This window comes from Bubalus bubalis, chromosome 18 (assembly GCF_019923935.1).
Source record: "Bubalus bubalis isolate 160015118507 breed Murrah chromosome 18, NDDB_SH_1, whole genome shotgun sequence".
NCBI classification, from domain to species: Eukaryota; Metazoa; Chordata; class Mammalia; order Artiodactyla; family Bovidae; genus Bubalus; species Bubalus bubalis.
This window is the reverse complement of record NC_059174.1, coordinates 53,273,776-53,296,905: the sequence shown is the minus strand read 5'-3', so window position 1 is coordinate 53,296,905 and position 23,130 is coordinate 53,273,776. Positions and strand designations below refer to the sequence as shown.

Here is a 23,130-nt window from a genome sequence, read left to right as displayed (position 1 = left end):
TGCCATTTACGAAGCACAAAGACATTTACGCTATTTTGGCAGAAGCCAGGAGAGTGGGTGCCTCTGAGGAAGCTGCGGTGGGCGGGTCACAGTGGTTGAAACTTCCATTTATCCATCAGGATGCTGGTGACACGGCGTGAACAGTTTGACGGTTCATCGAGCTATGCGTTTCTGATTTGGCCCTTTCTAGACCTATGCGTCACCTTGATATAAAGTTCAAAATGTTTTGCTGTCTGTGTCTCCTCTCGATGACATGCTTAATTCAATCAGATTCTGCAGCAGGAGATGAAACCCGGGCACCTGGATTTTCAGCCAGAATCTAGCCCACCCACTGGCCCTTCCCATTTGATAGATGCGCAAGCTCTCAGCACTTAGAGGAATCTTTAGCGCTTGGTTCTTTCAGAAAGGCTGAGGTGGGTGGGAAGCACCTTCCTTACTCTGGTTGTGTGTCCTCCCCCCGCCCCCCCGCCCGCCCCCATCCCCACCCCCACCCTGAGTGCTGCAATGCTCAGTAAAATTTGCTGGATGGATGGATGACAATTAGAAGTTTGGATTTACCTCCAACCTAGAGTCTCACAACCCTTGGATGTTTATCTTCATCCTGGTTCTCCCCTCAAACCCTAGTCTTGTTTATGTAGCTATCTTCCTGATGCTTTCACCAGGTGCCTCCAGGCATCTCAGATATAGCCTGTCCAAGACAGAAATCTTGATTTTTGCCTTCTTTTTTGTTGTTGCACCACTGGGCATATGGGATCTTAGTTCCCCCACCAAGGATTGGACCCATGCCCTCTGCAGTGGAAGTGCAGTGTCTTAACCACTGGACCACCAGGGAAGTCCCCTGCCCTTCTAACCCTTCTCTTCCCACAATCTTCTCCAGCTTGGTGAAGGATATCATACAGGTGCTCATGCCCCAAACCTTGGGTCATCCCTGACTCTTCTTTTTTCCTGTACCCCTTTACTTGGTCCATCATCAGACCTACTGATCTCACCCTTAATTTACATCCTGAAGCTACTTCTTATTCTCTCCATGGATCCAAGCCACCATCACTTCCTGCCTAGATTATTGCAGTAACACCCAAGTCAACTCATGACATTCCACTGTTCAGAATCCTCCCATGGCCCCCCAGTACCCTTGGAAGAAAAGATGCAAACTCCTCCTCAAAGTGGTCTCAAGGCTGTGCATGACCTGGCCCCTGCCAATTCCCTGAATTCATCTCTTAACACTGTCCTTCTTTCTTTCTTTGTTCCAACCATCTTGTCTGCCTTCTGTCCCTTGAAGAAGCCAAGCTCCCTCCCACCTCAGGGCCTTTGCACTTGCTGTTTTGTTTTTGGTTTTGGCTTTTGGCATTTTTGTTTTTTTTTAACATTTCTTTACTTATTTTGCTATGCCAAGTCTTTTTTTTTTGGCTTGTGGGATCTAGTTCCCTGTCCAGGGATCAAACCTGGACCTCCTGCATTGGGAATGCAGAATCTTAGCCACTGAATCACCAGGAAGTCCCTATTCTTCTTCTTCTTTTTTTTTTTTGTAGTGTTTCTTGTCTCTTTCCTGAAAAGAATGTCAGCTCTCTGAGAGTGGGGCGAAAAATCTCTCTTGTTCAGAGCTTTATCCTGAGTGTGTAAACAGTGCTTGGCACATAGAACACAGTCCCCTTTCCATTGCATAATATAAGAAAAGTAACTTAATGATAGACAAAAAATTGGGGTGGGGGTAGGGAGCCCAACAAGATTTAGTCCAAAAACAAAACTTTTAAAATAATAGCTAACATATTATTGGGCATTTTCTCTGTGTCAGGTACTGTTTTAAGAGTTTTCCAGGACTTCCCTGTCAGTCCAGTTGTTAGGACTCCAAGCTCACTGCCAAGGGCCCAGGTTTAATCCCTGGTCTGGGAATTAAAATCCCATCAGCAATATGGTAAGGCACAAAACAAAACAAAACAAAACAAATAGAGCTTTCCATATATTCATTTAACCCATAAAAAAGAACTGTAAGCAGATACTATTAAGATACTGGGCACGGAGATGTCCCTGGTAGTCCAGTGGCTAAGACTCTGTGCTCACAATGCAGGGGGCCCGGGTTCAATCTCTGGTTGGGGAACTAGATCCCACATCCCACAGCTAAGATCCAGTGCAGCCAAATAAATAAAGTACTTAAAAGAAAGAAAAAAGGTACTGGGCCTGTTCTTTGCTAGATTCCTGCATAGCCCAGACTCTTACCTTTTTCAAGCCTGTATCCTCATGTCATCTCCTCAAGAAAGCCTTCCCTGACTACCTATTTTATTTTGGCCATGTAGCACAGGTTTTGAGGATCTTAGTTCCCCAACCAGGGATTGAGCCCCAGCCCCAGGCAGTGAAAGCACCAAGTCCTAACCACTGGACCGCCAGGGACTTCCCCTGGCCACCTATTTAAAATGGTACCTCTTGCATCTTCCCTATCTAACCTCTTTGCTTAATTTTTCTCCCAAGCATTTACTGACTTCTCACTTAGTGTATATTTTATTGCTTAAAAATTTCAGAAGCAGTATGCACAGTGGCTCAGAAAGATCCCCTGGAAAAGGGCATGGCAACCCACTCGAGTATTCTTGCCTGGAGAATCCCACGGACAGAGGATCCTGGTGGGCTATGGTCCATGGGCTCGCAAAGAGTCGGACACGACTAGCAACTAACACTTTCATGTACAGGGTTAAAAGCATGAACTCTAGAGCCACCTTGGCCTGGATTTGGATTTGAGTTCTGCACCTTGCTAGCTGTCTGACCTTGGGCAGATTGCTTCACCTACCGTGCTGTAGTCTTTTCATCTAGAAAATAGGGATAATTATGTCCCTCAGTGGGCTCTTGAGAAGGCTAAATTTGTTAATATTATAAAGTACTCAGCACAGTGTGGCTTGGTGGCTCAGTGGTAGAGAACCCACCTGCCAATTCAGGAGACACAGGTGTGATCCCTAGATCAGAAAGATCCCTCTGAAGAAGGAAATGGCAGCCCACTCTAGTATTCTTGCCTGGGAAATCCCGTGGCGGGCTACAGACTCCACAAAAGACTCGAACACAACTTAGCAACTAAGCAGCAGCAACAACTCAGCATAGCGCCTGGCACAGAGTAACTGCTAGATTGAGAGACTGTTAAATGAGAGTATTTCTCTTACTTGTTTGTCAGTCTCCCTTACTAGAGGCCAGGCAGAGATTTTGTCTGTGTTGTTCTGTGTAGTGTCCCCAGCCCCTGGAACAATATCCAGTAATTATCTGTTGAATTTCCATTTTACGGATGAGAAAAGTGAGAAACATAGATATTTTCTTTTGTTTTGTCTTTCTCTTTCTCTCTCTCTCTTTTTTTACAATTCCCAGATCAAGTAGATCAAAAATTCTGAAGGTGGGACCCAAACATTTGTATTTTTTTTTAGTTAAACATTTTTAAATTGTGATGAAATATACATAACATAAAACTGCCATCTTAACCGTTTTAAAAGTCCAGTGTTTAGCAGTGTTAATCACATTCACATTGTTATGCAATCAACCTCCAAAACTGCTTTCATATTGCAAAATTGGAACTCTGTACCCATTAAACAACTCCCCATTCCCCCTCCCCTCAGCTCCTGGCATAGGTACATAGGTGTTCTGGCCAGTGGTGGAGCTGGGATTTGAACCCAGGTCGAATGTAGGATGCGAGTAAATGATTGAAGGCGAGATCAAACCTTGCAGCCGGGAGGACTGAGAAACCTGGGAACACGGAGGCTGAAATGGCCACCGCTGGTCGCGGCTCAACCATGCACCCCTCTCTGCTGCCTGCAGCTTCAGCCACCTTCGAAGACTTCCAGATCCGCCCGCATGCCCTCACCGTGCATTCGTACCGAGCGCCTGCCTTCTGCGACCATTGCGGGGAAATGCTCTTCGGCCTAGTTCGCCAGGGCCTCAAGTGTGATGGTGAGAGACCGAGGGGGCTGGAGGCGGGGCCAAGAGGAAGGGCGTGAGCGTGAGGGCGGGGCCGAGGTGGAGCTCAGGACCTGGAGGTGGGGCCTAAGAGGCGGGGGCTCGGAAGGCGAGGTGAGCGCCCAGAGGCAGGGCTTGGGGGAGGAACTAGAGGTGGGGCAGGAGGTGGGGCCTGGGTGGGGGCGGGATCTGGGTGGGACTCGGTTTGGGGGTGGGGGGTGGGGACTGGGAGGTGGAGCTCCGAGGGAGACGTAAGAGACAGAGGCTTTGGGGTAGAAAAGGGGTGATGGAGAAGAGAGCGGCGGAACCCATACCAGTCAGGCACCAACGGGAGAAACAGAGCCTGTAGGGAGCACATATTAAGGGATATTTGGGAAAGGAATTGGATACCAGGATTGTGGTCACTGGCAACTCTGAAATCCACGGTGTGGGTCGTCAGGAAGGGCAGGCTGGAACTCAGGCAAGAGCTGAAACGTCTCTCCACCTGGGAAATCTCAGGTTGCTCTTTAAACCTTTCAACTGACTCAAACAGGCCCACCCAGATTAACTAGGATGATTTCCCTTTGTGGACTTGAATCACATCGCCAAATACCTTCGCAGTAATACGCAGATTAATAACTGGGGATGTGACACATAAAGCTGACCATCAGCGTCCACCCCTTGGCAACTTGGCACTTCCTTCTCCTAGGGCTGTCCTAACAAAAGATCATGGGCTGGGTGGTGTAAACAATGGAAATTTATTTTCTCTTGGTTCTGGAGGCTGGAAAGTTCAAGATCTGGGTTCTGACAAGATATGGCTCCTGGTGAGGGCTGACTTCCTAGCTTGCCGATGGCCACCATCTCATTGTGTGCTCACACAGCACGTGGGGAGAGGGAGATTTTTCATGTCTCTTCTTTTTATAAGGATCCCAGTCCCCCTGATCAGGGCCCCATCCTTAGGGCCTCACTTAAACTTAATTCCTTCCTTAAAGGCCCCATCTCCAAATACAGTCACATTGATGATTAGGGCTTCAATAGATGAATCTGGAGGAGAACACAAGCATTTAGTCCATAACAAGCACCTTTAACGCATCTCCTTAGGTCATACTTAAAAAAAAATAAAGGAACACAGTGTGTTCCTTTGAGACAAGTTGTCTTAAGGTTAAGCCCAAGAGTTGGGATCCACAGGTTCACTGTTTCTGTCTTTGATGCTTCTGATCGGGAACGTTGAGATCATGCCTACCCTGAAGATGAGGGCGGCACTGCACGCCTTAGCTGGGCTCTATACACAGCAAATGAGGACCATCCGTTCTAAGATGATGATCTGAACCACCATTGTTTATTCAGTGTGACCCACTATTAAAGAGTATTCTCAGATGCTCCACTGTCTAAGGATCTCCAGCTTTGTGGCTGTCAGGCTCATATGGAAATCTGGAGTCCCTGATACCCTGTGTTTCAGATGGCCCACAGCACTGGTGAGGACTCTTATCATGCATTCCTAAATATGGGACTTCCTTAGTGGTTCAGCAGTAAAGAATCTGCCTGCAGTGCAGGCAGGAAGTGCAGGTTCAATCCCAGGGGTCAGAAAGATGCCCTGGAGGAGGAGGGCATGGCAACCCACACCAGTATTCTAGCACCAGTATTCTTGGAGAATCCCATGGACAGAGGAGCCTGGAGGGCCACAGTCTGCCTGTGTGCACGCATGCTAAGTCGCTTCAGTCATGTCCGACTCTCTACAACCCCATGGACCGTAGCCCGCCAGGCTCCTCTATCCATGGGATTCTCCAGGCAAGAATACTGGAGTGGGTTGCCATGCCCTCCTCCAGGGGATCTTCTCGACTCAGGAATCAAACCCATGTCTCCTGCGGCTCCTGCATTGCAGGCAGATTGTTTACCACTAAGCCACCAGGGAAGCCCAGGCTACAGTCTATGGGGTTGCAAAGAGTCGCACATGACTGAAGCTACTGAGCAGCAACAGCAGCCCTAAATATGCTTGTGGAGGACTTCCCTGGTGGGCCAGTGGTTAAGACTCCACTTTTCCACTGCAGGGGACACAGATTTGATCCCTGGTCGGGGAAGTAAGATCCTGCATGCCGCATGGCCAAAAAACAACAACAAAAAAACAAAGCATAATTAAATACACTTGTGGCATTATTTAAGGGCTCTAGAGATAATAGCTGTATTAGGCCTGCAAAAACCAGTTTAGTGCATTCAAAGCTGCTGTCAATATTGCCATCGTTCACACATCGTATCCAACTCTTGATGTCTTGGTTTGCATAACCTTCATCACGGTGTATCCCTGGTGTCATTAAGTTCTAATGGCCATTCTCCGAGTGGACTTCATTGGCCTGGCGTCACAGATGATGGTCCAAGTACACGTGGTTCCAAAAGAGGCCCAAATGCCTGTCCTTAATGCCAGTGACAACCTTCCTACAGGAGATTGACTCCACTTTGGTATTCATGCTAGGAGTCAAAGATGAGATTCTGAAATTCGGTGAAGCATGTGAATAATTAAAGACAAACTGAGACATGGTTCCTGTGTGCGATTTGCAACCCTGGAACTCCTAGCAGTGCCAACAATGGTCCTGAGGCTTGCATCTGCAGTTGTGACATCATGCATTCGAGACTGCCTAGGAGGAGGAATTACTGAGCAGGAAAGTCTGCAACAGGCAGGCTGCCAGAAGACAGGTTTCATGAGGTGTTTCAAAAGAAGTTTCCAAAGGATGGAGGAACGCTTTTTTTTTTTTTTAGTATTTCTTTATTTGTTTGACTGTGCTGGGTTTTAGTTGCAGCATTCCAACTGTTAGTTGGAGCATGTGGCATCTATTTCCCTGACCAGGAATCGAACCCAGGCCCCTTGCATTGGAAAGCATGGAGTCTTAGGCAAGGGAGTCCCTGAAGGAAGCAGTCCTGGAGTCATCTGGAATTATCAGAGATGTATGGAGAAGCGTTCAGGAAGTCCAGTAGGAAATGACAAGCTGAGCCTGACTCTATCATGGTCAAGGATTAAAAATAGAAAAGAAAGAACAAAGTCACACTTCCACCTGATATGATACAACCATCCGGAGTGGGACTGAAAACGTGCTCTTTCTCCAGAAGGCAATGTCCTCGTGTGATAGTCCCTCTTCTCCTTTGATATCCTGTAACTTAGATGTCAGGACTCTCCAGGTGGCTCAAAGAATCAGCCTGCCAATGAAGGAGACGCGGGTTCCATCCCTGAGTCGGGTAGATCCCCTGGAGAAGGAAATGACAACCCACTCCAGTATTCTTGCCTGGAGAATCCCATGGACAGAGGAACCCAGAGGTGCCTCAGTCCATGGGGTGGCAAAAGAGTCAGACACGACTTAGCAACTGAACGACAACAACTTATATATCATGATATAAAGCTAGTTATTATTAATATGTTATAGAATAACGGGGTAGAAGAGGGAAGAAGAAAATATTTGGTATCCGCATGTATTCATAACAAAGTAAGGAAGAAATAGTCATAACTGTGAAGTCCTCGGGGCTGCAACTAATCACGTGGCTTAGGTTTCCTTGTCTTCCTTCTCCACTGCCTGGTCCATATTTCCCTCGCCCTCAGCCAACACCTCACCTGCCCAGGGTGGTGGCCCAAACCTTTCTTTCTTTCTTTCTTTTCCGGCTGCCCTACGCATCTTGGAGCTTATTTTCCCAACCAGGGATTGCACCACATCCTCAACAGCGAAAGCGCCGAGTCCTAACCAACAGGACTGCCAGGGAATTCCCCAGACCTTTATTCCTGCAGTCTCTCAGCCCTTAGCAGTTCTGCCTGAATTGGGTTTTGTAGTTTTCCGTTGAAGTTAATTACACTAGGAAGAGGTATCTCGAGGGATCTGCTCTATTCCAGAGCTTCAGAAGAGGAGGAGGAGGGGGTGAGCGGAGCTTTAGAGCCCGGACCCGGTAGAGGCTATGAATCTGACCGTCTGGCGCCCCCCACAGGCTGCGGACTGAATTACCACAAGCGCTGCGCCTTCAGCATCCCCAACAACTGCAGCGGGGCGCGCAAGCGACGCCTGTCGTCCACGTCTCTGGCCAGCAGCCACTCGGTGCGCCTGGGCACCTCCGAGTCCCTGCTCAGCATGACTGATGAGCTGGTGAGTGGCTGGGGGAATGGAGAAGGTGAGTGGCTGGAGGCTGACGGGGCTCCCATGTGGGGGAATCTCACTGGAGTGTCCCTTCCACTCTTGATGTCTGATAGAGCCGTAGTACCACCGAGCTCATCCCTCGCCGCCCTCCCTCGTCCTCCTCTTCATCTTCTGCCTCGTCCTACACCGGTCGCCCCATCGAGCTGGATAAGATGCTGCTGTCCAAGGTCAAGGTGCCACACACCTTCCTCATCCACAGCTACACACGGCCCACCGTCTGTCAGGCTTGCAAGAAACTCCTCAAGGGCCTCTTTCGCCAGGGCCTACAGTGCAAAGGTCAGCAAGGGCCCCGGGGTGGGGGTGGGGACAGAGTCAGAATCTGCCCCCACCCACACGCACACTCTAAGAGACTTAGGATCTCAGCTGGGCTTGTGGCTGGAAACAAGAACCTCTGGCCTGTTCTTTAGAAGCACAGGGTCTCAGAAGGGAGTGCCCTGAATCCTGGTGTTCTAGAACCTTTGGAATTCCGGAATCCTAGAACCTCAGTCTTTAGAAACTTGTAATCCTAGTGCCTGAGAAATCTAGATTCATATGACTCTCAGCATGGAATTCTAAAACTGTAGAACTTGAGAATTCTCAAATCAGAGAATTATAGAAACATAAGTTTCAAGACTTCTGGATCATAGGATTCAACAGAAGGAATCACAGAACCTTCAGTTCAGTTCAGTCGCTCAGTCGTGTCCAACTCTTTGCGACCCCATGAATCGCAGCACACCAGGCCTCCCTGTCCATCACCAACTCAGCACAGAACCTTAGACTCAGAAATATTAAAACTCTCAAATTATAGATTCTCAGGTGTCCATTGTTCGTTTTCATACCTTATTCAAGACTCCCCAGTGTATTTAATTGCATTGAGCAACTACAGCTTCATGCAACAAATTCTGGCAAATTCTCTTTTCATATCTATTCTATGACACATATTATCTATGTCCTTGTTATGGTTTCTTAGATACACCCATCATTTAAAAGTGGGCATTTAATTTCCAAATACATGGGATTTTTAAAGTTAAAAAAAAAAAGATTCTCAGAATGTTACAACTTTAAAACCATAGGAAGCGAGAATGATAGTGAAGTGAAGTCGATCAGTCATGTCCGACTCTTTGCGACCCATGGACTGTAGCCTACCAGGCTCCTCTGTCTATGGGATCTTTCCAGGCAATAGTCCTGAAGTGGATTGCCATTTCCTTCTCCAGGGGATCTTCCCAACCCAGGGATTGAACCCGGGTCTCCCGCATTATAGACAGACGCTTTACCATAGAAACCTAGAAACAACACTTTTGAGTCTGAGAAGTCTAGAACCATATAGCCTTGGAGGCATCCTAGAAATCTAGGATCCCAGAACTTTGAATGATCAAATTCTGGAATACCAGAAGTCTAGATCCATAAAAAGTTAGAGCCATCCAATTCTAGGATTCATCAGAACAAGCAAATTCTAGAATCTTAGGTGTTTGGCGCTAAAGAACCATAGAAACATTAAGTTCTAGGTTAATGGGTGTACAGAATCCTAAGGATTTTGACACTCAGATTCTAGAGGCTTAGAAGTCTAGAATCATAGAAGTGTAGAGTCACCAAATTTAGACTCTTTGAGTCCTAGGACTGTCAAGCCATGAACACTTCATCTGGCCCTCTTCCATTTAATTGAGCCACTCCATAGTTGAGGACTTTGACTCAAAGGCAGGATGACCAGAGTAGGACCAGTTAGCTTTCCTGCCCCACAAAGCAAGAACAGACTCTTTTGAGACTAGGGGCTAGGGGGTCAAGGGTTAACCCTTAGAGGTGACCTCTCTTCTCCCCCTCCCACTCATCTCCACATTCCTTGTCCTCCTACCACCAGATTGCAAGTTCAACTGTCACAAACGCTGCGCCACCCGCGTCCCTAACGACTGTCTGGGGGAGGCACTCATCAATGGAGGTAAGAAGCTAGGGGTGCTGAGTGGGAAAGGGCGACAGGACTGGGTGGAGGCCCCTCTGATTTCCCTGTCCCCCCAGATGTGCCCATGGAGGAGGCCACTGATTTCAGCGAGGCTGACAAGAGCTCCCTCACGGATGAGCCAGATGACTCTGGTTTCATCCCCGGCTCCCACTCGGAAAATGCTCTCCATGCCAGCGAAGAGGAGGAAGGCGAGGGGGGCAAATCTGAGAGGTACCCAGGGCCCCATCCAGCAAAGGCCCTTCTGCATCCCTACTGTGGGTTGACTACACCCTGTGCTTTTACATTTCCCAGTTTCCTGAGATCTGTTGCAGGAATAGCAAGCAACCTGGTGTGGCTGAAGCAGGGAGAACAAGGGGAAAAGGATGGGAAGTGAAGCTGGCGGGGGGTACTCAGATCACAGTGGTCACCCCGAGTTTCCTCCTAGTGCCACCGGCCCTGGCCACCTGGAACCTCAGGATCCCTTTCTCCCAGGTCTTTCCTATCATTAACAGAGTGATAAGCTCTCAGAGCTGGACCTTGAAGCACTTGAGAAGAGAGGACTATTGGGAGAGGCAGCCTATTTCACAGATGAGGAAACTGAGTCTCAGCGAGGCAAAGAGAAGTGGCCACAGCCAGTGCAGTCCAGGTTCTCACACAGGGATCAAGAGATTGTTGGCTCTGGAGTTGCACGGCCACTTAATTTTTCTCTGCCTTCATTTCCTCACTGTAACAACAGTATGTGCACAGCGGCACAGAGAGGCTGAGCCACTTGCTTGGTGTCACACAACTGGCTCCACAATCAGTGGGTTCAGGACTCATTACCGCTTACTGGGGGCCCACGATGTGCCAAACACTCTGCTAAGCTGCTAAGAAGGGCTTCACTTCTCACAACACCACCTTTGGTTGGAGAAACTGAGGCACGAAGAGATTAGTACTTGCCAGGCAGCCTGACTTTGGAAACCAGCCTTTTAATGTGGGTCTCTCAAGAGTCGCCTTCCTCATTATGGTAAATCTAGAAACACAGGCAAAAAAGCGGGGCCGAAATCGCCCTAGCTACCCAGAGATTGACTCCCACTTCCCCACCCCTCCCCCTGCTGTAGCCCCAGGCACTATGGTTATTTTCTGCTTGTAACTTCTCACTCCTTCTCTCCCCGACTCTCAGCTCCCTGGGGTACATCCCCCTAATGAGGGTGGTGCAGTCAGTGCGACACACAACGCGGAAATCCAGCACAACGCTTCGAGAGGGCTGGGTGGTTCATTACAGCAACAAGGATACACTGGTGAGTAGGGGCGGGGAGCCGGGTAGGTGGGGCTAGAGTTGGAGGAGGAGGGGTTTGAGGGGGCGGGGCTGGTTGGGGCTTGGAATGGGCGGAGTCATGCTGGAGGCAGAGCTAGAAATGGGTGGCCCTAGGCGTTTGGGGGCGGGGCGGGATTTGGGGGCGGGACTAAGGCAGGGTCAGGGGTGAGGCGGGGCTAGAATTAGGGGCGGGATTTGGCTGGGATTAGTCAGAGCAGCAGTAGCATGCGGGGCGGAAGACCTCACCCTCTCAAGCACCTCTCCCAACAGAGGAAGCGGCACTATTGGCGCCTGGACTGCAAGTGCATCACGCTCTTCCAGAACAACACGACCAACAGATACTACAAGGTGGGCCTTCTGGCTCCCAGGTCCCCCAGCCCTCTCCTCTTTGTCCGCTGTATTCTCCCTTCCTCTCCCAGTTGCTTCAGCCAAACGCCTGCGAATCACACCCTCTGCCCACCCCCTGCTTGTACGCTCCCGTCCCATCAGCAAGTGTCGCCTACGTGGACACCGTGCCCTCAGTTTGATTTCGGCTCCATCACTTTTCAGCTGGGGGACCCAGGCAAGTTACCTCACCTCTCTGCACCCTGCGCCTCTCACCTGTAAAGGGCGTCCAAGAATAGTCCTTGCCTCAGGGCTGTGCCAGAATTCAAAGAGATAATCTATGTGGAGCAATTAGTTTAGGACCAGGCGTATGTTAAGCTCCATTAAACTCCCAGTAATTTTAAGTGTGTTATCATTATTACTTTATAGTTAATTTATTGAATTCTTTCTTTGTATTTATTCATCATTGCCTCCCATGCCAGTCCTGGGTTCCAGCAACTCTCCTCCTGGGTCCTTGCTTCTGCCCTCGACCTCACTGTCTTTTTCCACACAACAGTCAGAGGAGTCCATTAAAACCATTACAACCTCCCAGTAGCTCCCACTGCCCTTGGAATAAAACCCAGACACCTCACTGTTTACCTGCTCTGGAGCATCCTCCTAACCCGTCCCATGGCTACTTTCTTCTCATCCTTCCCATCTTCCTCAAGCCATGTTATCTTAAATACCATCCCTGTTGCAACATCTCCATCTCCTGGTTTGTTTGGTTTGGCCATGCGGCATGTGGGATCATCCCTGACCAGGGATTGAACCTGTGCCGCCTGCATTGGGAGCTCGGAGTCCTAACCACTGGACCCCCAGTAAAGTCCTGGCTCCTGGCTTTATTGGTTTCACAAGTCTCTCTCTCTCATTCTTTCCTTCTTTTCTTCCTCCCTTCCTTTGTCTTTCAACACTTTTCAAAGCATATTCTTCCTCTCCATAGACCCTCCACCTTCTCTCCTCCCAGGGCCCCCTCTGCCTCCCTCCTCGTCTCCTCTGTCAGTCCCATCCTCTCTCATTCACCTTCCACACACAGTTAGAGAGAAATGTTCCCTGCCTTGCACTAAACCCTTCCATGGTTCCCCAGGGCCCTGGAGACAAAGCCCAGGCTCCTGCCTGTGGCCCATTAGGCCCTGCAGAGCTGACCCTAGCCTGATCCTTTTTTATTCATCAAACCTGGCATACCTACTTTGTGCCAGGCACCATCCATGTAATGGGGATATGGCATGTCCCTTGAACACAAACCTTTTCTACCTCAGAACCTTTGCACATGCTTCCCCCCCAACATTCCTCCACCAGCTGGCCTCTTCTTACCTTTCTGATCTCTGCTTCAATGTAAATTCCACCAGGAGGCCTTTCCTGACCACTCCATGCAAACCAGGCTCTTCCCCACCAACCCTGGATTCTTTGTGCTCATCTGAGTAAGTAGAGAGCTCCAGGGTCTGCCCAGAGCCCTCACGCATACTGTCTCTGTCCTGCCAGGAAATTCCACTGTCCGAAATCCTCACCGTGGAGCCAGCCCAGAACTTCAGCCTTGTGCCACCAGGCACCAACCCACACTGCTTCGAGATTGTCACTGCCAATGCCACCTACTTTGTGGGAGAAACCCCTGGTGGGGCCCCAGGAGGGCCTAGTGGGCAGGGGGCCGAGACTGCCCGGGGCTGGGAAACGGCCATCCGCCAGGCCCTGATGCCTGTCATCCTCCAGGACGCACCCAGCGCTCCAGGCCACACACCCCACAGTAAGGGCCCCGCTTCAGATCCCTGTGAAGAGCGGTCTCGGAGGGCTTGGGTGGGGCCCTGGAGAAGGAAAGAGCTAGGGAATGGCAGAGCGGAGAATGTGGCTTCTGGTCTCAGCAGAAATCAGTCTAAATCATTAAGCCCCAGACCTCACATGTAGCCTTGGGCATGTCACTTCCCCTTTCTGAGTCTTGTCCTGGGGCAGGTAATGACTCCTTCAGGTTGTTAGTTCAGACCTTTTAATTCATGTTCCTTTGTGCCTGGCCTGTGCCCAGACAGTGCTGTGGGCCCAGCTGTGACCAAAACAGCCCCACTCTTCCGGGACTCACAGTCCCAGAAGGAAGATAGACCTGTCCCCAGACACTGATGACTCACAGTTGGCAGGGCTGGGACAGGGGAGCCAGAGGGCTATGGGAGCTCAGAGTGGGGTGACTAACCCAGGCTGAGTGTCCAGGAGGGCTTCCTGGAGGAGGCAACATCCAGGCTAAGACATGGAAGTTGAGGAGGGGTGAAATGAAGAGAAGGGAAATGGGAAATCGTTTCAGGCAGAGGCAAAGGATGATCAGAGTCCTGGTTTACTATGTTATGGAGCTCATAGTCCAGGGTAACTGACAGATGTTCATCAGATCTTCCTGGAGGAATGACAAGTGGGATGTAGAACGTGTGCTAGAGGAATCCAATGTGGTCCCAGGGTGACATGTGAGCTGAGACTGGGAGACGAGGAGGATTTAACTTGGCAACCCACTCCAGTGTTCTTGCCTGGAGAATCCCAGGGATGGTGGAGCCTGGTGGGCTGCCATCTATGGGGTCACACAGAGTCGGACACGACTGAAGCAACTTAGCAGCAGCAGCAGCAGCAGCAGAATGAGAGAAAGAGCATTCCTGGCAGAAGGAAGAGCAAGTGCCAGGGACTGGAGATAGGAGAGACTTTGACGTATGGGAGGCCTGGCGAGGAAGCCTAAGTGTCAGGAATGCACAACAACAAGGGAGAGGATGAAGTCAAAGAGGCAGAGGGACCAGACACTTCCTGTTAGGCTATTTAAGGGACTTGGCCTTCCCCTTCAGGACACTGTGGAGCCATAGCAGAATTTTTTTTAATTAAAAAAATATTTATTTATTTGGCTGTGCCAGGTCTCAGTTGCAGCACACGAGAGCTTTAGTTGGGGCATGGGAACTCGTGGTTGCATCCTGTGGGATCTAGTTCCCTGACCAGGGATTGAACCCAGCCCCCTGCATTGGGAGTGTGAGGTCTTAGCTACTGGACCACCAGGGAAGTCCCCATGGCAGGGTTTTGAGCAGGGGAAGGACAGAGTTAGGCTTATGCTTTCAAGATCCCTCTGGCTTCCCTATGGAGGGGGAATAGGAGAGATGGAGACAGGACAGAGAGACCAGGGAGGAGGCTAAGGGGCAAGGACTGAATATTCCTCAGGGAGGGGACAGATGTTCAAATGGCAGAAGGATCAGGACTTTGGAAGTGTCTGGCCCTGGTTGGGTTGGTAGTGGGGCAAATTCAGGGGAAGAAGCCTGAGTCAGTTTCCTACTGAGCCCCAGTTTCCTCCTCAGTAAAATGGGATCATCATGCCTCCCTTGGGGCTGAGATCACAGAATGAAATGCTCGGAGAACTGCTTCATGACAACATATTTTGAGCTCCTCTCATTTCCTCCTCCCACTGGCCCTAGGAGGGAGGTCCTTTTATCATTCCCGTTCTTCGGGATGAGAAAACTGAGGTTCTTAGTGAATGAGTCTAGTCTAACTACTGGCTCCAGAGGGTGGAGTTATGGGTGATCTTGAGCCTGGGGTCTCCTCACGTCCGCCTTCCCCCTCTTCCCAGGACAAGCTTCTCTGAGCATCTCTGTGTCTAACAGCCAGATTCAAGAGAATGTGGTAAGACCCCACCCACACCCGGCAGCCCCGAGGATGTGCCCGCCCCCCCCCCGCCCCCAAACCACCCCCCAGCTCTCCCACCCTCCCAGCTTCCTTGACCACCCCCCATCGCCAGGTGCACCTCTGACTCTCCCTCTTCCCACCCTGCAGGACATCGCCACTGTCTACCAGATCTTCCCAGATGAGGTCCTGGGCTCCGGCCAGTTTGGAGTGGTCTATGGCGGTAAGGATGTTTCAAGAGCCGACCTAGAAAGGCATCCTGCGGGTTTCTGGGCCCCAGATCGCCCCTTCTTTTTTTTTTTTTTAAATTATTTATTTGGCTTCCCTGGGTTATGGCACACAGGATCTTTGATCTTCACTGTGGCATGTGGGATCTAGTTCCCTGACCAGGAATTGAACCCGGGCCCCTGCATTGGGAGCTCAGAGTCTTAGCCACTGGACCACCAGGGAAGTCCCCAGACCTCCCCTTCTGATTGGCCACATGCTCACCTCCTTTTCTAGTTGATTAAGAAGGCTGGATCCTGGGGGCAGATGGTTGCAGGCTCACGTTTTCTCACTCGGAAAGGCCAGTGACTTTCTCCCATTATTAATAGGAAAGTAAACTCTGCCCTGATTGGCCACAGAGCTAGATGCTGGATTCTGATTGGTTACAAATCTAGTTTCTTATGTTATAGCGCCTCAGAGCTCTAACTTAACCTTCCTTCATTCTACCTTTATTCCTCCCCCCCCCCCCCCCCCCCCACCCTTGACATCACTCCTGGGGGCCCCTCAGAGCCCCCTTGGTGGCTTTTCATCTACCTCTGCCCAACTGTAGCTGTGTATCTCTAGTGGGGTCTTCCTCTTGCCAGGACTGGAAGGTCCTGCTCCTTTCATCCCCCACCTCCCCTACCCTTTCCCCAGGGAAGCACCGGAAGACAGGCCGGGATGTGGCAGTAAAGGTCATCGACAAACTGCGTTTCCCCACCAAGCAGGAGAGCCAACTCCGGAACGAAGTGGCCATTCTGCAGGTGACCCCTGGAGTCTGTGGTCCCGCTCTGCCCCCATCCCCCCCCTGCAAAGACTTGCCCTTCCCACTTCCTCCAGTCTGCGGGTGGTCAGGGAAGGCTTCCTAGAGGAGGCGGTATGCATGTTGAGACTGAAGGGGTGGCGTACGTATTCTGAACAGAAGGACCAGCCTGTGCAAAGCTCCAGAGTTGAGAAGGAACACAAAGTCTTCTAGGAACTTGAAGGGGTTCAAGGTTATTAGATGGTTTATGTGAAGCAAGGTGGTAGGCGGTGAGGCTAGGGAACAGGGTGGGGTCCCACCCTATGGGCTTTCTCCTGAGGGTACTAGGGAGCCATGGAAAGATTTTGAGCAAAGAGGGGGACAGAGTCAGATGTGTGAACTTTAGAAAGATCCCACTGGCTGCTCTTGGAGTGGAGGTGGAAGATTTGTGGGGCTGGTGCCTGGAGCCCTGGGAGGAGGCTGGGTGGGGACCTGTGTGAACAGATGGGGTTCAGCTAGGCAAGGGTTGGGGAAGAGCCAGGAGGGTGGGGATTTAAAAGATACAGATGTACAAAGCTCCTTCCCATTTCTTCAGGCTCCCCTCCCTCTTGCTCTCTCAACCCTGGGCCTTCACCACAATTTCATGATGTAAAGATCCTTCTGGACACCTGGTGGTGCGGGAGGGGTGGTCCTCTCTGGGGCTGTGGACACCCTTTCCCCTCCCCCACTGCCACCCCCAGGGGGGAACGGCCCTCCAGGGACATCCTCTTGTTTGTTGTCCACCCGCTCCTGTGGCTTGTCCTCTGGGGTCCCAAGCTCATGGGCGACCTGGGTCCTGACCCCCCTCCTCCCCACCCCACCTCACCCACCCCAGAGCCTGCGGCACCCAGGGATTGTCAATCTGGAATGTATGTTCGAGACCCCGGAGAAGGTGTTCGTGGTGATGGAGAAGCTGCACGGGGACATGCTGGAGATGATCCTCTCCAGCGAGAAGGGCCGGCTGCCTGAGCGCCTCACCAAGTTCCTCATCACCCAGGTGCACACGCCCCGCCCACTGCCCCGCCCACCGCCCCCCTCCCCAGCCTGGCTCCCCACCTGTCCTGCAAGACGCACCTGTGCTGTGTGCCCTGAAGGGCAGGCAGACATTGGATGAGAATCATAATCGCAGATAAGAGAAAATGTAGTAATAGAGTAATAACGATCAGAAAAAGTATTAGAATGATACTTTAAAAATTATAATAGAATATGATAGAACAGTTAGTAGAATAACAGTAATAGAGTAATAACAATAGATACATAAGACAAGTTGAAAATAATAGAGCAGTAATAATAATATTATAGAAAATAACTATTATTTTTTATCTTTTATTACTTTATATAATGAGTCAGGCTCACTGGGCCTGACTTCACAAAGAAAAAGGGAAGGAGAGAGAAGCCTTTCCCTGGGGAGCTCATTCATTCATTTATTAAATGGTTCAGCAAACAGTGTCTGGCCCCATGTTGGGCAGTGTGAGGACACAGTGGTGACCTCGATAGCCCTGGGTCTGCACAGTGATCACCCAGAGTGGGCAGGGCTGAGATGGGGGTGCTGATAATGAGAATGATAAACAATGTGGTCACTAACCTTTATTGAGCCCTTACTGGATGCCAGCCACTGTTTTAGTTCATGTAATCTTCCTAGCAACCCATGTGGTAGTGGTTATTACTACTCCCATTTTACTGCGGCTCAGAGACTTTAAGTCACTCACCCAGGGTCACACAGCTGGTGGGATTTAAACCTGGAAGCATGCTTTTACCGAGTAAAGTCAAACAGTGTCTTAGTCGCTCAGTCATGTCTGACTCTTTGCAACACTATGGACTGTATGTAGCCCACCAGGCTCCTCTGTCCATGGAATTCTCCAGGCAAGAATACTGGGGTGGGATGCCATTCCCTTCTCCAAAAGTCAAACTAATTTGTGTTATTTGTCTCTGTGTGTGCATACATACATTTAAATTGATTTCACATCACATATAACACTGTTGTTCTGCTTCTTACTTTCTTCACTGTAATAGTGCTTCTGAAAGACCGTTCTATTTCAGTATGTAGTTAGCACAACTGTCTCTTTTTCTTAATTGTATCCCATGACAATATCACTAAATTCTGCAGTTGCTGAGCATGTAGTTGGTTTCACTATCCCACTACTGCAAACAACAGCCTGTGAACATTTGTCTACAAACATCAATAGGCTCTGGTGGGAGGATTTCAATAGAACATGTTTCAAATAGTAGACTCCCGAGCCTAAGGAAATGTGCTTAAAATTTTTTTGAAAGGTGTTGCCCAGTTATTCTCTAAAACCTCTTTCAATCTTTGCTCTCACCAACAGAGTTTGAGGGTGTCTATTTTCTCAGTCCTTACTCTGGATAATATATTCACCAGTCCTTTTTTTTTCCCCCCAAGCCACATGGCTTGAGGGATTTTAGTTCCTGACCAGGGGTTGAACGTGGGCCATGGCAGTGAAAGTGTTGAGTCCTAGCCACTGGACTGCCAGGGAATTCCCAATATAATCACTAGGCTTAAAGGTAGAAAAATAATACTTCATATGGCTTCACTTGGTGGTTTAAAAATTACTAGTGAGGTTGAGCATATTTTCACACATTTATTGACCTGTGCTTTATGCACTCTTTGGCCATTTTTTTCAGTTGTATTATTCTTATTGAATTGTAAACAGTTCTTTGTATAAGAAGGACCCTGGATCTTTGTTGCTTGTGTTGTTCCCATCTTTTATCCCAGTATTTCTTTTCCTCTTCATTTTGTTTGTGGTGTTTACTTTCATTTTGGGGGTTTCACAGCCTTCTTGGAAACATCTTCCCACCTGGCTGGGCCCACACTTAATTCTGGGACCTGTTCCCTGTCGGTTGAAAAGTCTCCTGTGCTGGCTTCCTTTCTCCAGGCCCAGCACCCTTCCTCTCCCAAGCTGTCTGCCTTTGTCAGCCTGGCTTGTGGGGTAGGGATAGAAACTCACTGAGTCAGGCCCATCTGGACTTCAGGTGGGGAGAGGAAACTGCCTGCCTTCAGCAACTGAGGCAGTTTCTCTTTCATTCTGGTCTTTCATCTCTTTCTCTCTTTTTGTCTGTGCTCTTCTCTATCTTTCTCTCTCTCTGCAGATTTCTGCTTTTTGCCTCTTGCCTGCCCCACCCCAAGTCCTGGGCTAAGCCCTATACCTCATGAACTTATAAACTTCACAACCATCTTTGAGGTAGGTATTATTATAATCTCCATTTTACAGATGAGGAAACTGAGGTTGACGGGTTTCCTAGGTCTCACCCAAGGTCATACAGGTACAAGGTCACACTGCCAGGTAGCAGTCTGGCCGAGGTTTGAACCTGGGTCTGTCCAGCTTCCCATCTACCCTCTTTGTTCACCATATTTACTTGGAGAAGGCAATGACAAGCCACTTCAGTACTCTTGCCTAGAAAATCCCATGGATGGAGGAGCCTGGTGGGCTGCAGTCCATGGGGTCGCCCCATAATCTCCATTTTACAGATGAGGAAACTGAGGTTGAGGGGTTTCCTAGGTCTCGCCCAAGGTCATACAGGTACAAGGTCACACTGCCAGGTAGCAGTCTGGCCGAGTTTGAACCTGGATCTGTCCAGCTTCCCATCTACCATCTTTGTTCACCATATTTACTAGGGGTTGGGAAAATCAGTAAACTGAAGCTATGTAGGAGAGGATTCCCATATATAGCTTTGGACCTCCAGTCTCTCTGTCTGTGGAGTGAGGAACTTGGACCTCAGCAGTAGCTTCCAAATAGCATTTCCATACTCCAAAATCATCCAGTGAAAACAACGAAAAAGTCCAAATATTTCAGTTCTAAGATATAAATTACAGCTTCATGCTTATGTCACACTTTTGACAATTTGACATTTTGTTTGAGTTGTGTAGAATCAAGGAAAATCATGGCTTCCATAGATAAGTAGTTACAAATGGTAACAGTTTTGGTGTTTTTTTTTGCATTTATTTATTTTTGGCTGTGCTGGATCTTCATTGCAGCCTGGCTTTTCTCTAGTTGTGGCGAGCATGGGCTTCTCATTGCAGTGGCTTCTCTTCTTGTGGAGCGCAGGCTCTTGGGTTCAAGGGCTTCAGTAGTTGCGGCTCCTGGGCACTAGAGACCAGGTTCAATAGTTGGGAGCAGGGGCTTAGTTGCTCTGCAGCATGTGCAATCTTCCCAGATCAGAGAGTTAATCCATGTCTCCTGCATTAGCATATAGATTCTTTACCACTAAGCCACTAGGGAAGACCAACAGTTTTTTGTTTGTTTGTTTAAGTCAGCTCACCTTGCCATCATAGAATACTCTTAAATTAACAGCTACAGCAGGAAAAGTTTTATTTGAAACACTCACAGGAAGGTGTCCACTAACAGGCCATCACAAGAATAATAACCAAAGCAACAACAATAATAATAGCTCACATGGAGTGCTTGCTGTGTGCCAGACACTGCCCTAAGCACTTCATATACCTCACTCAACTCACTTAAAGCTCACAGCAACCCATGAGGATGGTTTCTATTATTACCCCCATTTTACAGGTGAGAACACTGAGACCCAGAGAGATAAAGTGACTTGCTGTAGGCATCAGGCTAGTAAGTGTGGAGCCAGGTATGCTACCTTGATAAGGCTGGCTCTCAAACCCACCTAACACCTACCTAACACCCCACCTCTTAAGGGTGTTATGTTTGATTTATGTCATATTGGTATTGTTTGTAATTGTTTAGTATTTCAGGTTTTTAATCCGTGAAAAAATATTTTTTAAAAAATTGAATCACACAGTAGCACCTCCTTGAAACCGCTGCGTTATTCATAGCTCTTTTCCAGCAGGATCTGCATGTCAAAGGGTGTCAGGATCTTCCCAAACCCCCTGCTCCAGTTCAGTCTCCCTAGAATTATGTGTCCAACTTCTATCTTTGACTGAAATGGTTCTGGGGTTCTGAGCTTCTTCTTTGGCACTCCAATGCCTTCCCTGGTCTGGGGCGGGGGGGTGGAGTTGCAGGGGGCTGGTGATGGCATGGATGGGGTTTGGAGGACTGGCTGCTGAAGGCAGAATCTCACAGCAGGGACTCTTCTAACTTTTTTACTGGTGCCATCTCCTCCCCTCAGATTCTGGTGGCTTTGAGACACCTTCACTTCAAGAATATCGTCCACTGTGACTTGAAACCAGAAAACGTGTTGCTGTCATCAGCTGACCCATTTCCTCAGGTCAGAAATGTCCCCTCCTTATTTGGGGAAGTCCATCTAACACTAACGGTGGGTCGGGACTGTGTTAATCAAGATAATTAATCAGCCACAGAGACCCAAGATAATGGCTTAAGTGAGCCAGAGGCTTGCTTCTCACTCATGGAGGGACCAGCATAATCATTTTGAGGGTGAAAAAGCCGTGCAATGGTGTTAGGACCACAGCTCCTGCTGTCTTGTTCTGGCCTCTCTATGGCGTTGCCTGGTCTTCATGGTTCATGTTGTGCCGCTGCTGCCCCGCCTCCCAAATGTAAAAGGATAATGCGGCGGAGGAAAGAAACGGGGTAGAAGAAATGGAGGCATCATTTTCCTTCCCTAAGGTAATACTATGAACGTGCACGGGGCACGCCTCACATTCCATTGGCCAGAACTTGATCACGTGGGGCTTCAAAAGGACGCTGGGAAATGTAGTTTTCATTCTGAGCGGCCCTGTGGCTCATTAAAAATCCGGAATTTTTATTAAGAGGAGAAGCAGAGAACAGATCGGAGAAGGCAATGGCACCCCACTCCAGTACTCTTGCCTGGAAAATCCCATGGATGGAGGAGCCTGGACGGCTGCAGTCCATGGGGTCGCTGAGGGTCGGACATGACTGAGCGACTTCACTTTCACTTTTCACTTTCATGCACTGGAGAAGGAAATAGCAACCCACTCCAGTGTTCTTGCCTGGAGAATCCCAGGGATGGGGAAGCCTGGTGGGCTGCTGTCTATGGGGTCACACAGAGTCGGACACGACTGAAGTGACTTAGCAATAGCAATAGAGAACAGATATTGGAGGGGAGCGACTGGTAATTTCTTCTGTGGGTCTCTTAGGAAAACAGTTTTTTGGTGTTCTTCTTTGTTTGTTTTTAATATTTATTTATTTATTTGGCTGCTCCTGGTCTTAGTTGCCGCAAGTGGGATCTTCAATCTTCCCTTTCATATGTGAGATCTTTTTTAGTTGCAGCATGTGGGATCTAGTTCCCTGACCAGGGATCAAACCCAGGCCCCTTGCATTGGGAACGTAGCCTCTTAGCCACTGGTCCACCAGGGAGGTCCCAGGAAAACAGTTTTGATGAGCCTCTGACTGGTTGGATGAGCATCCCCTTGGGGCAAAGCCCGATTGAGCAAGGGTAATGATTGTAACAGCTCCAGTTGATTGGGTGCCCGCTGTGGTTAAGGGCCTTTAGCTACAGGTTCTCATTTAGCCCCTCCACACCCCTGTGAAGTTTTTGCTTCCTTATCTCTCTTTTGTGATTTTCATTTCATTTTAAAAGTTCATTTTGGTCATCAACTAAAAATTATTGTGTGCCTAGTATGTGCTAAGCTGCATGCTGGAGCATTAGGAACTGTAGTAAGTAGAGACATCCCCATCTCCATGCCCACTGGTTTACAGCTGGGGCTGATTTTGCACCCCAGGGGATATTTGACAACATTGGAGACGTTTTTGGTTGTCACAAGCTGTTTGAGGGGGAGCGTTACTACTGGCATGGAGGGATTGCTAAGCAGCTGACAGTGCACAGGATAGCCCCAAAATACAAGACTATGCTATGCTATGCTAAGTCACTTCAGTCGTGTCCTGACTCTGTGTGACCCCACAGACGGCAGCCCACCAGGCTCCCCCGTCCTTGAGATTCTCCA

At 49.2% G+C, this 23,130-nt stretch overlaps 1 protein-coding gene across 2 annotated transcripts in view; it reads left to right on the top strand.

Moving 5' to 3' along the window:
- PRKD2 (protein kinase D2) overlaps positions 1-23,130 on the top strand; it is a 33,574-nt gene that overhangs the window by 3,649 nt on the left and 6,795 nt on the right. For both annotated transcript variants that reach the window (XM_044930778.1, XM_006067466.3), the window contains exons 3-15: positions 3,784-3,915; positions 7,861-8,015; positions 8,120-8,342; positions 9,901-9,978; positions 10,056-10,209; positions 11,141-11,258; positions 11,546-11,623; positions 13,118-13,376; positions 15,207-15,259; positions 15,410-15,482; positions 16,160-16,266; positions 17,119-17,280; positions 21,378-21,476. In XM_044930778.1, the coding sequence (XP_044786713.1) occupies positions 3,784-3,915; positions 7,861-8,015; positions 8,120-8,342; positions 9,901-9,978; positions 10,056-10,209; positions 11,141-11,258; positions 11,546-11,623; positions 13,118-13,376; positions 15,207-15,259; positions 15,410-15,482; positions 16,160-16,266; positions 17,119-17,280; positions 21,378-21,476 (1,691 nt within the window). The remainder of the gene's footprint in view (positions 1-3,783; positions 3,916-7,860; positions 8,016-8,119; positions 8,343-9,900; positions 9,979-10,055; positions 10,210-11,140; positions 11,259-11,545; positions 11,624-13,117; positions 13,377-15,206; positions 15,260-15,409; positions 15,483-16,159; positions 16,267-17,118; positions 17,281-21,377; positions 21,477-23,130) is intronic.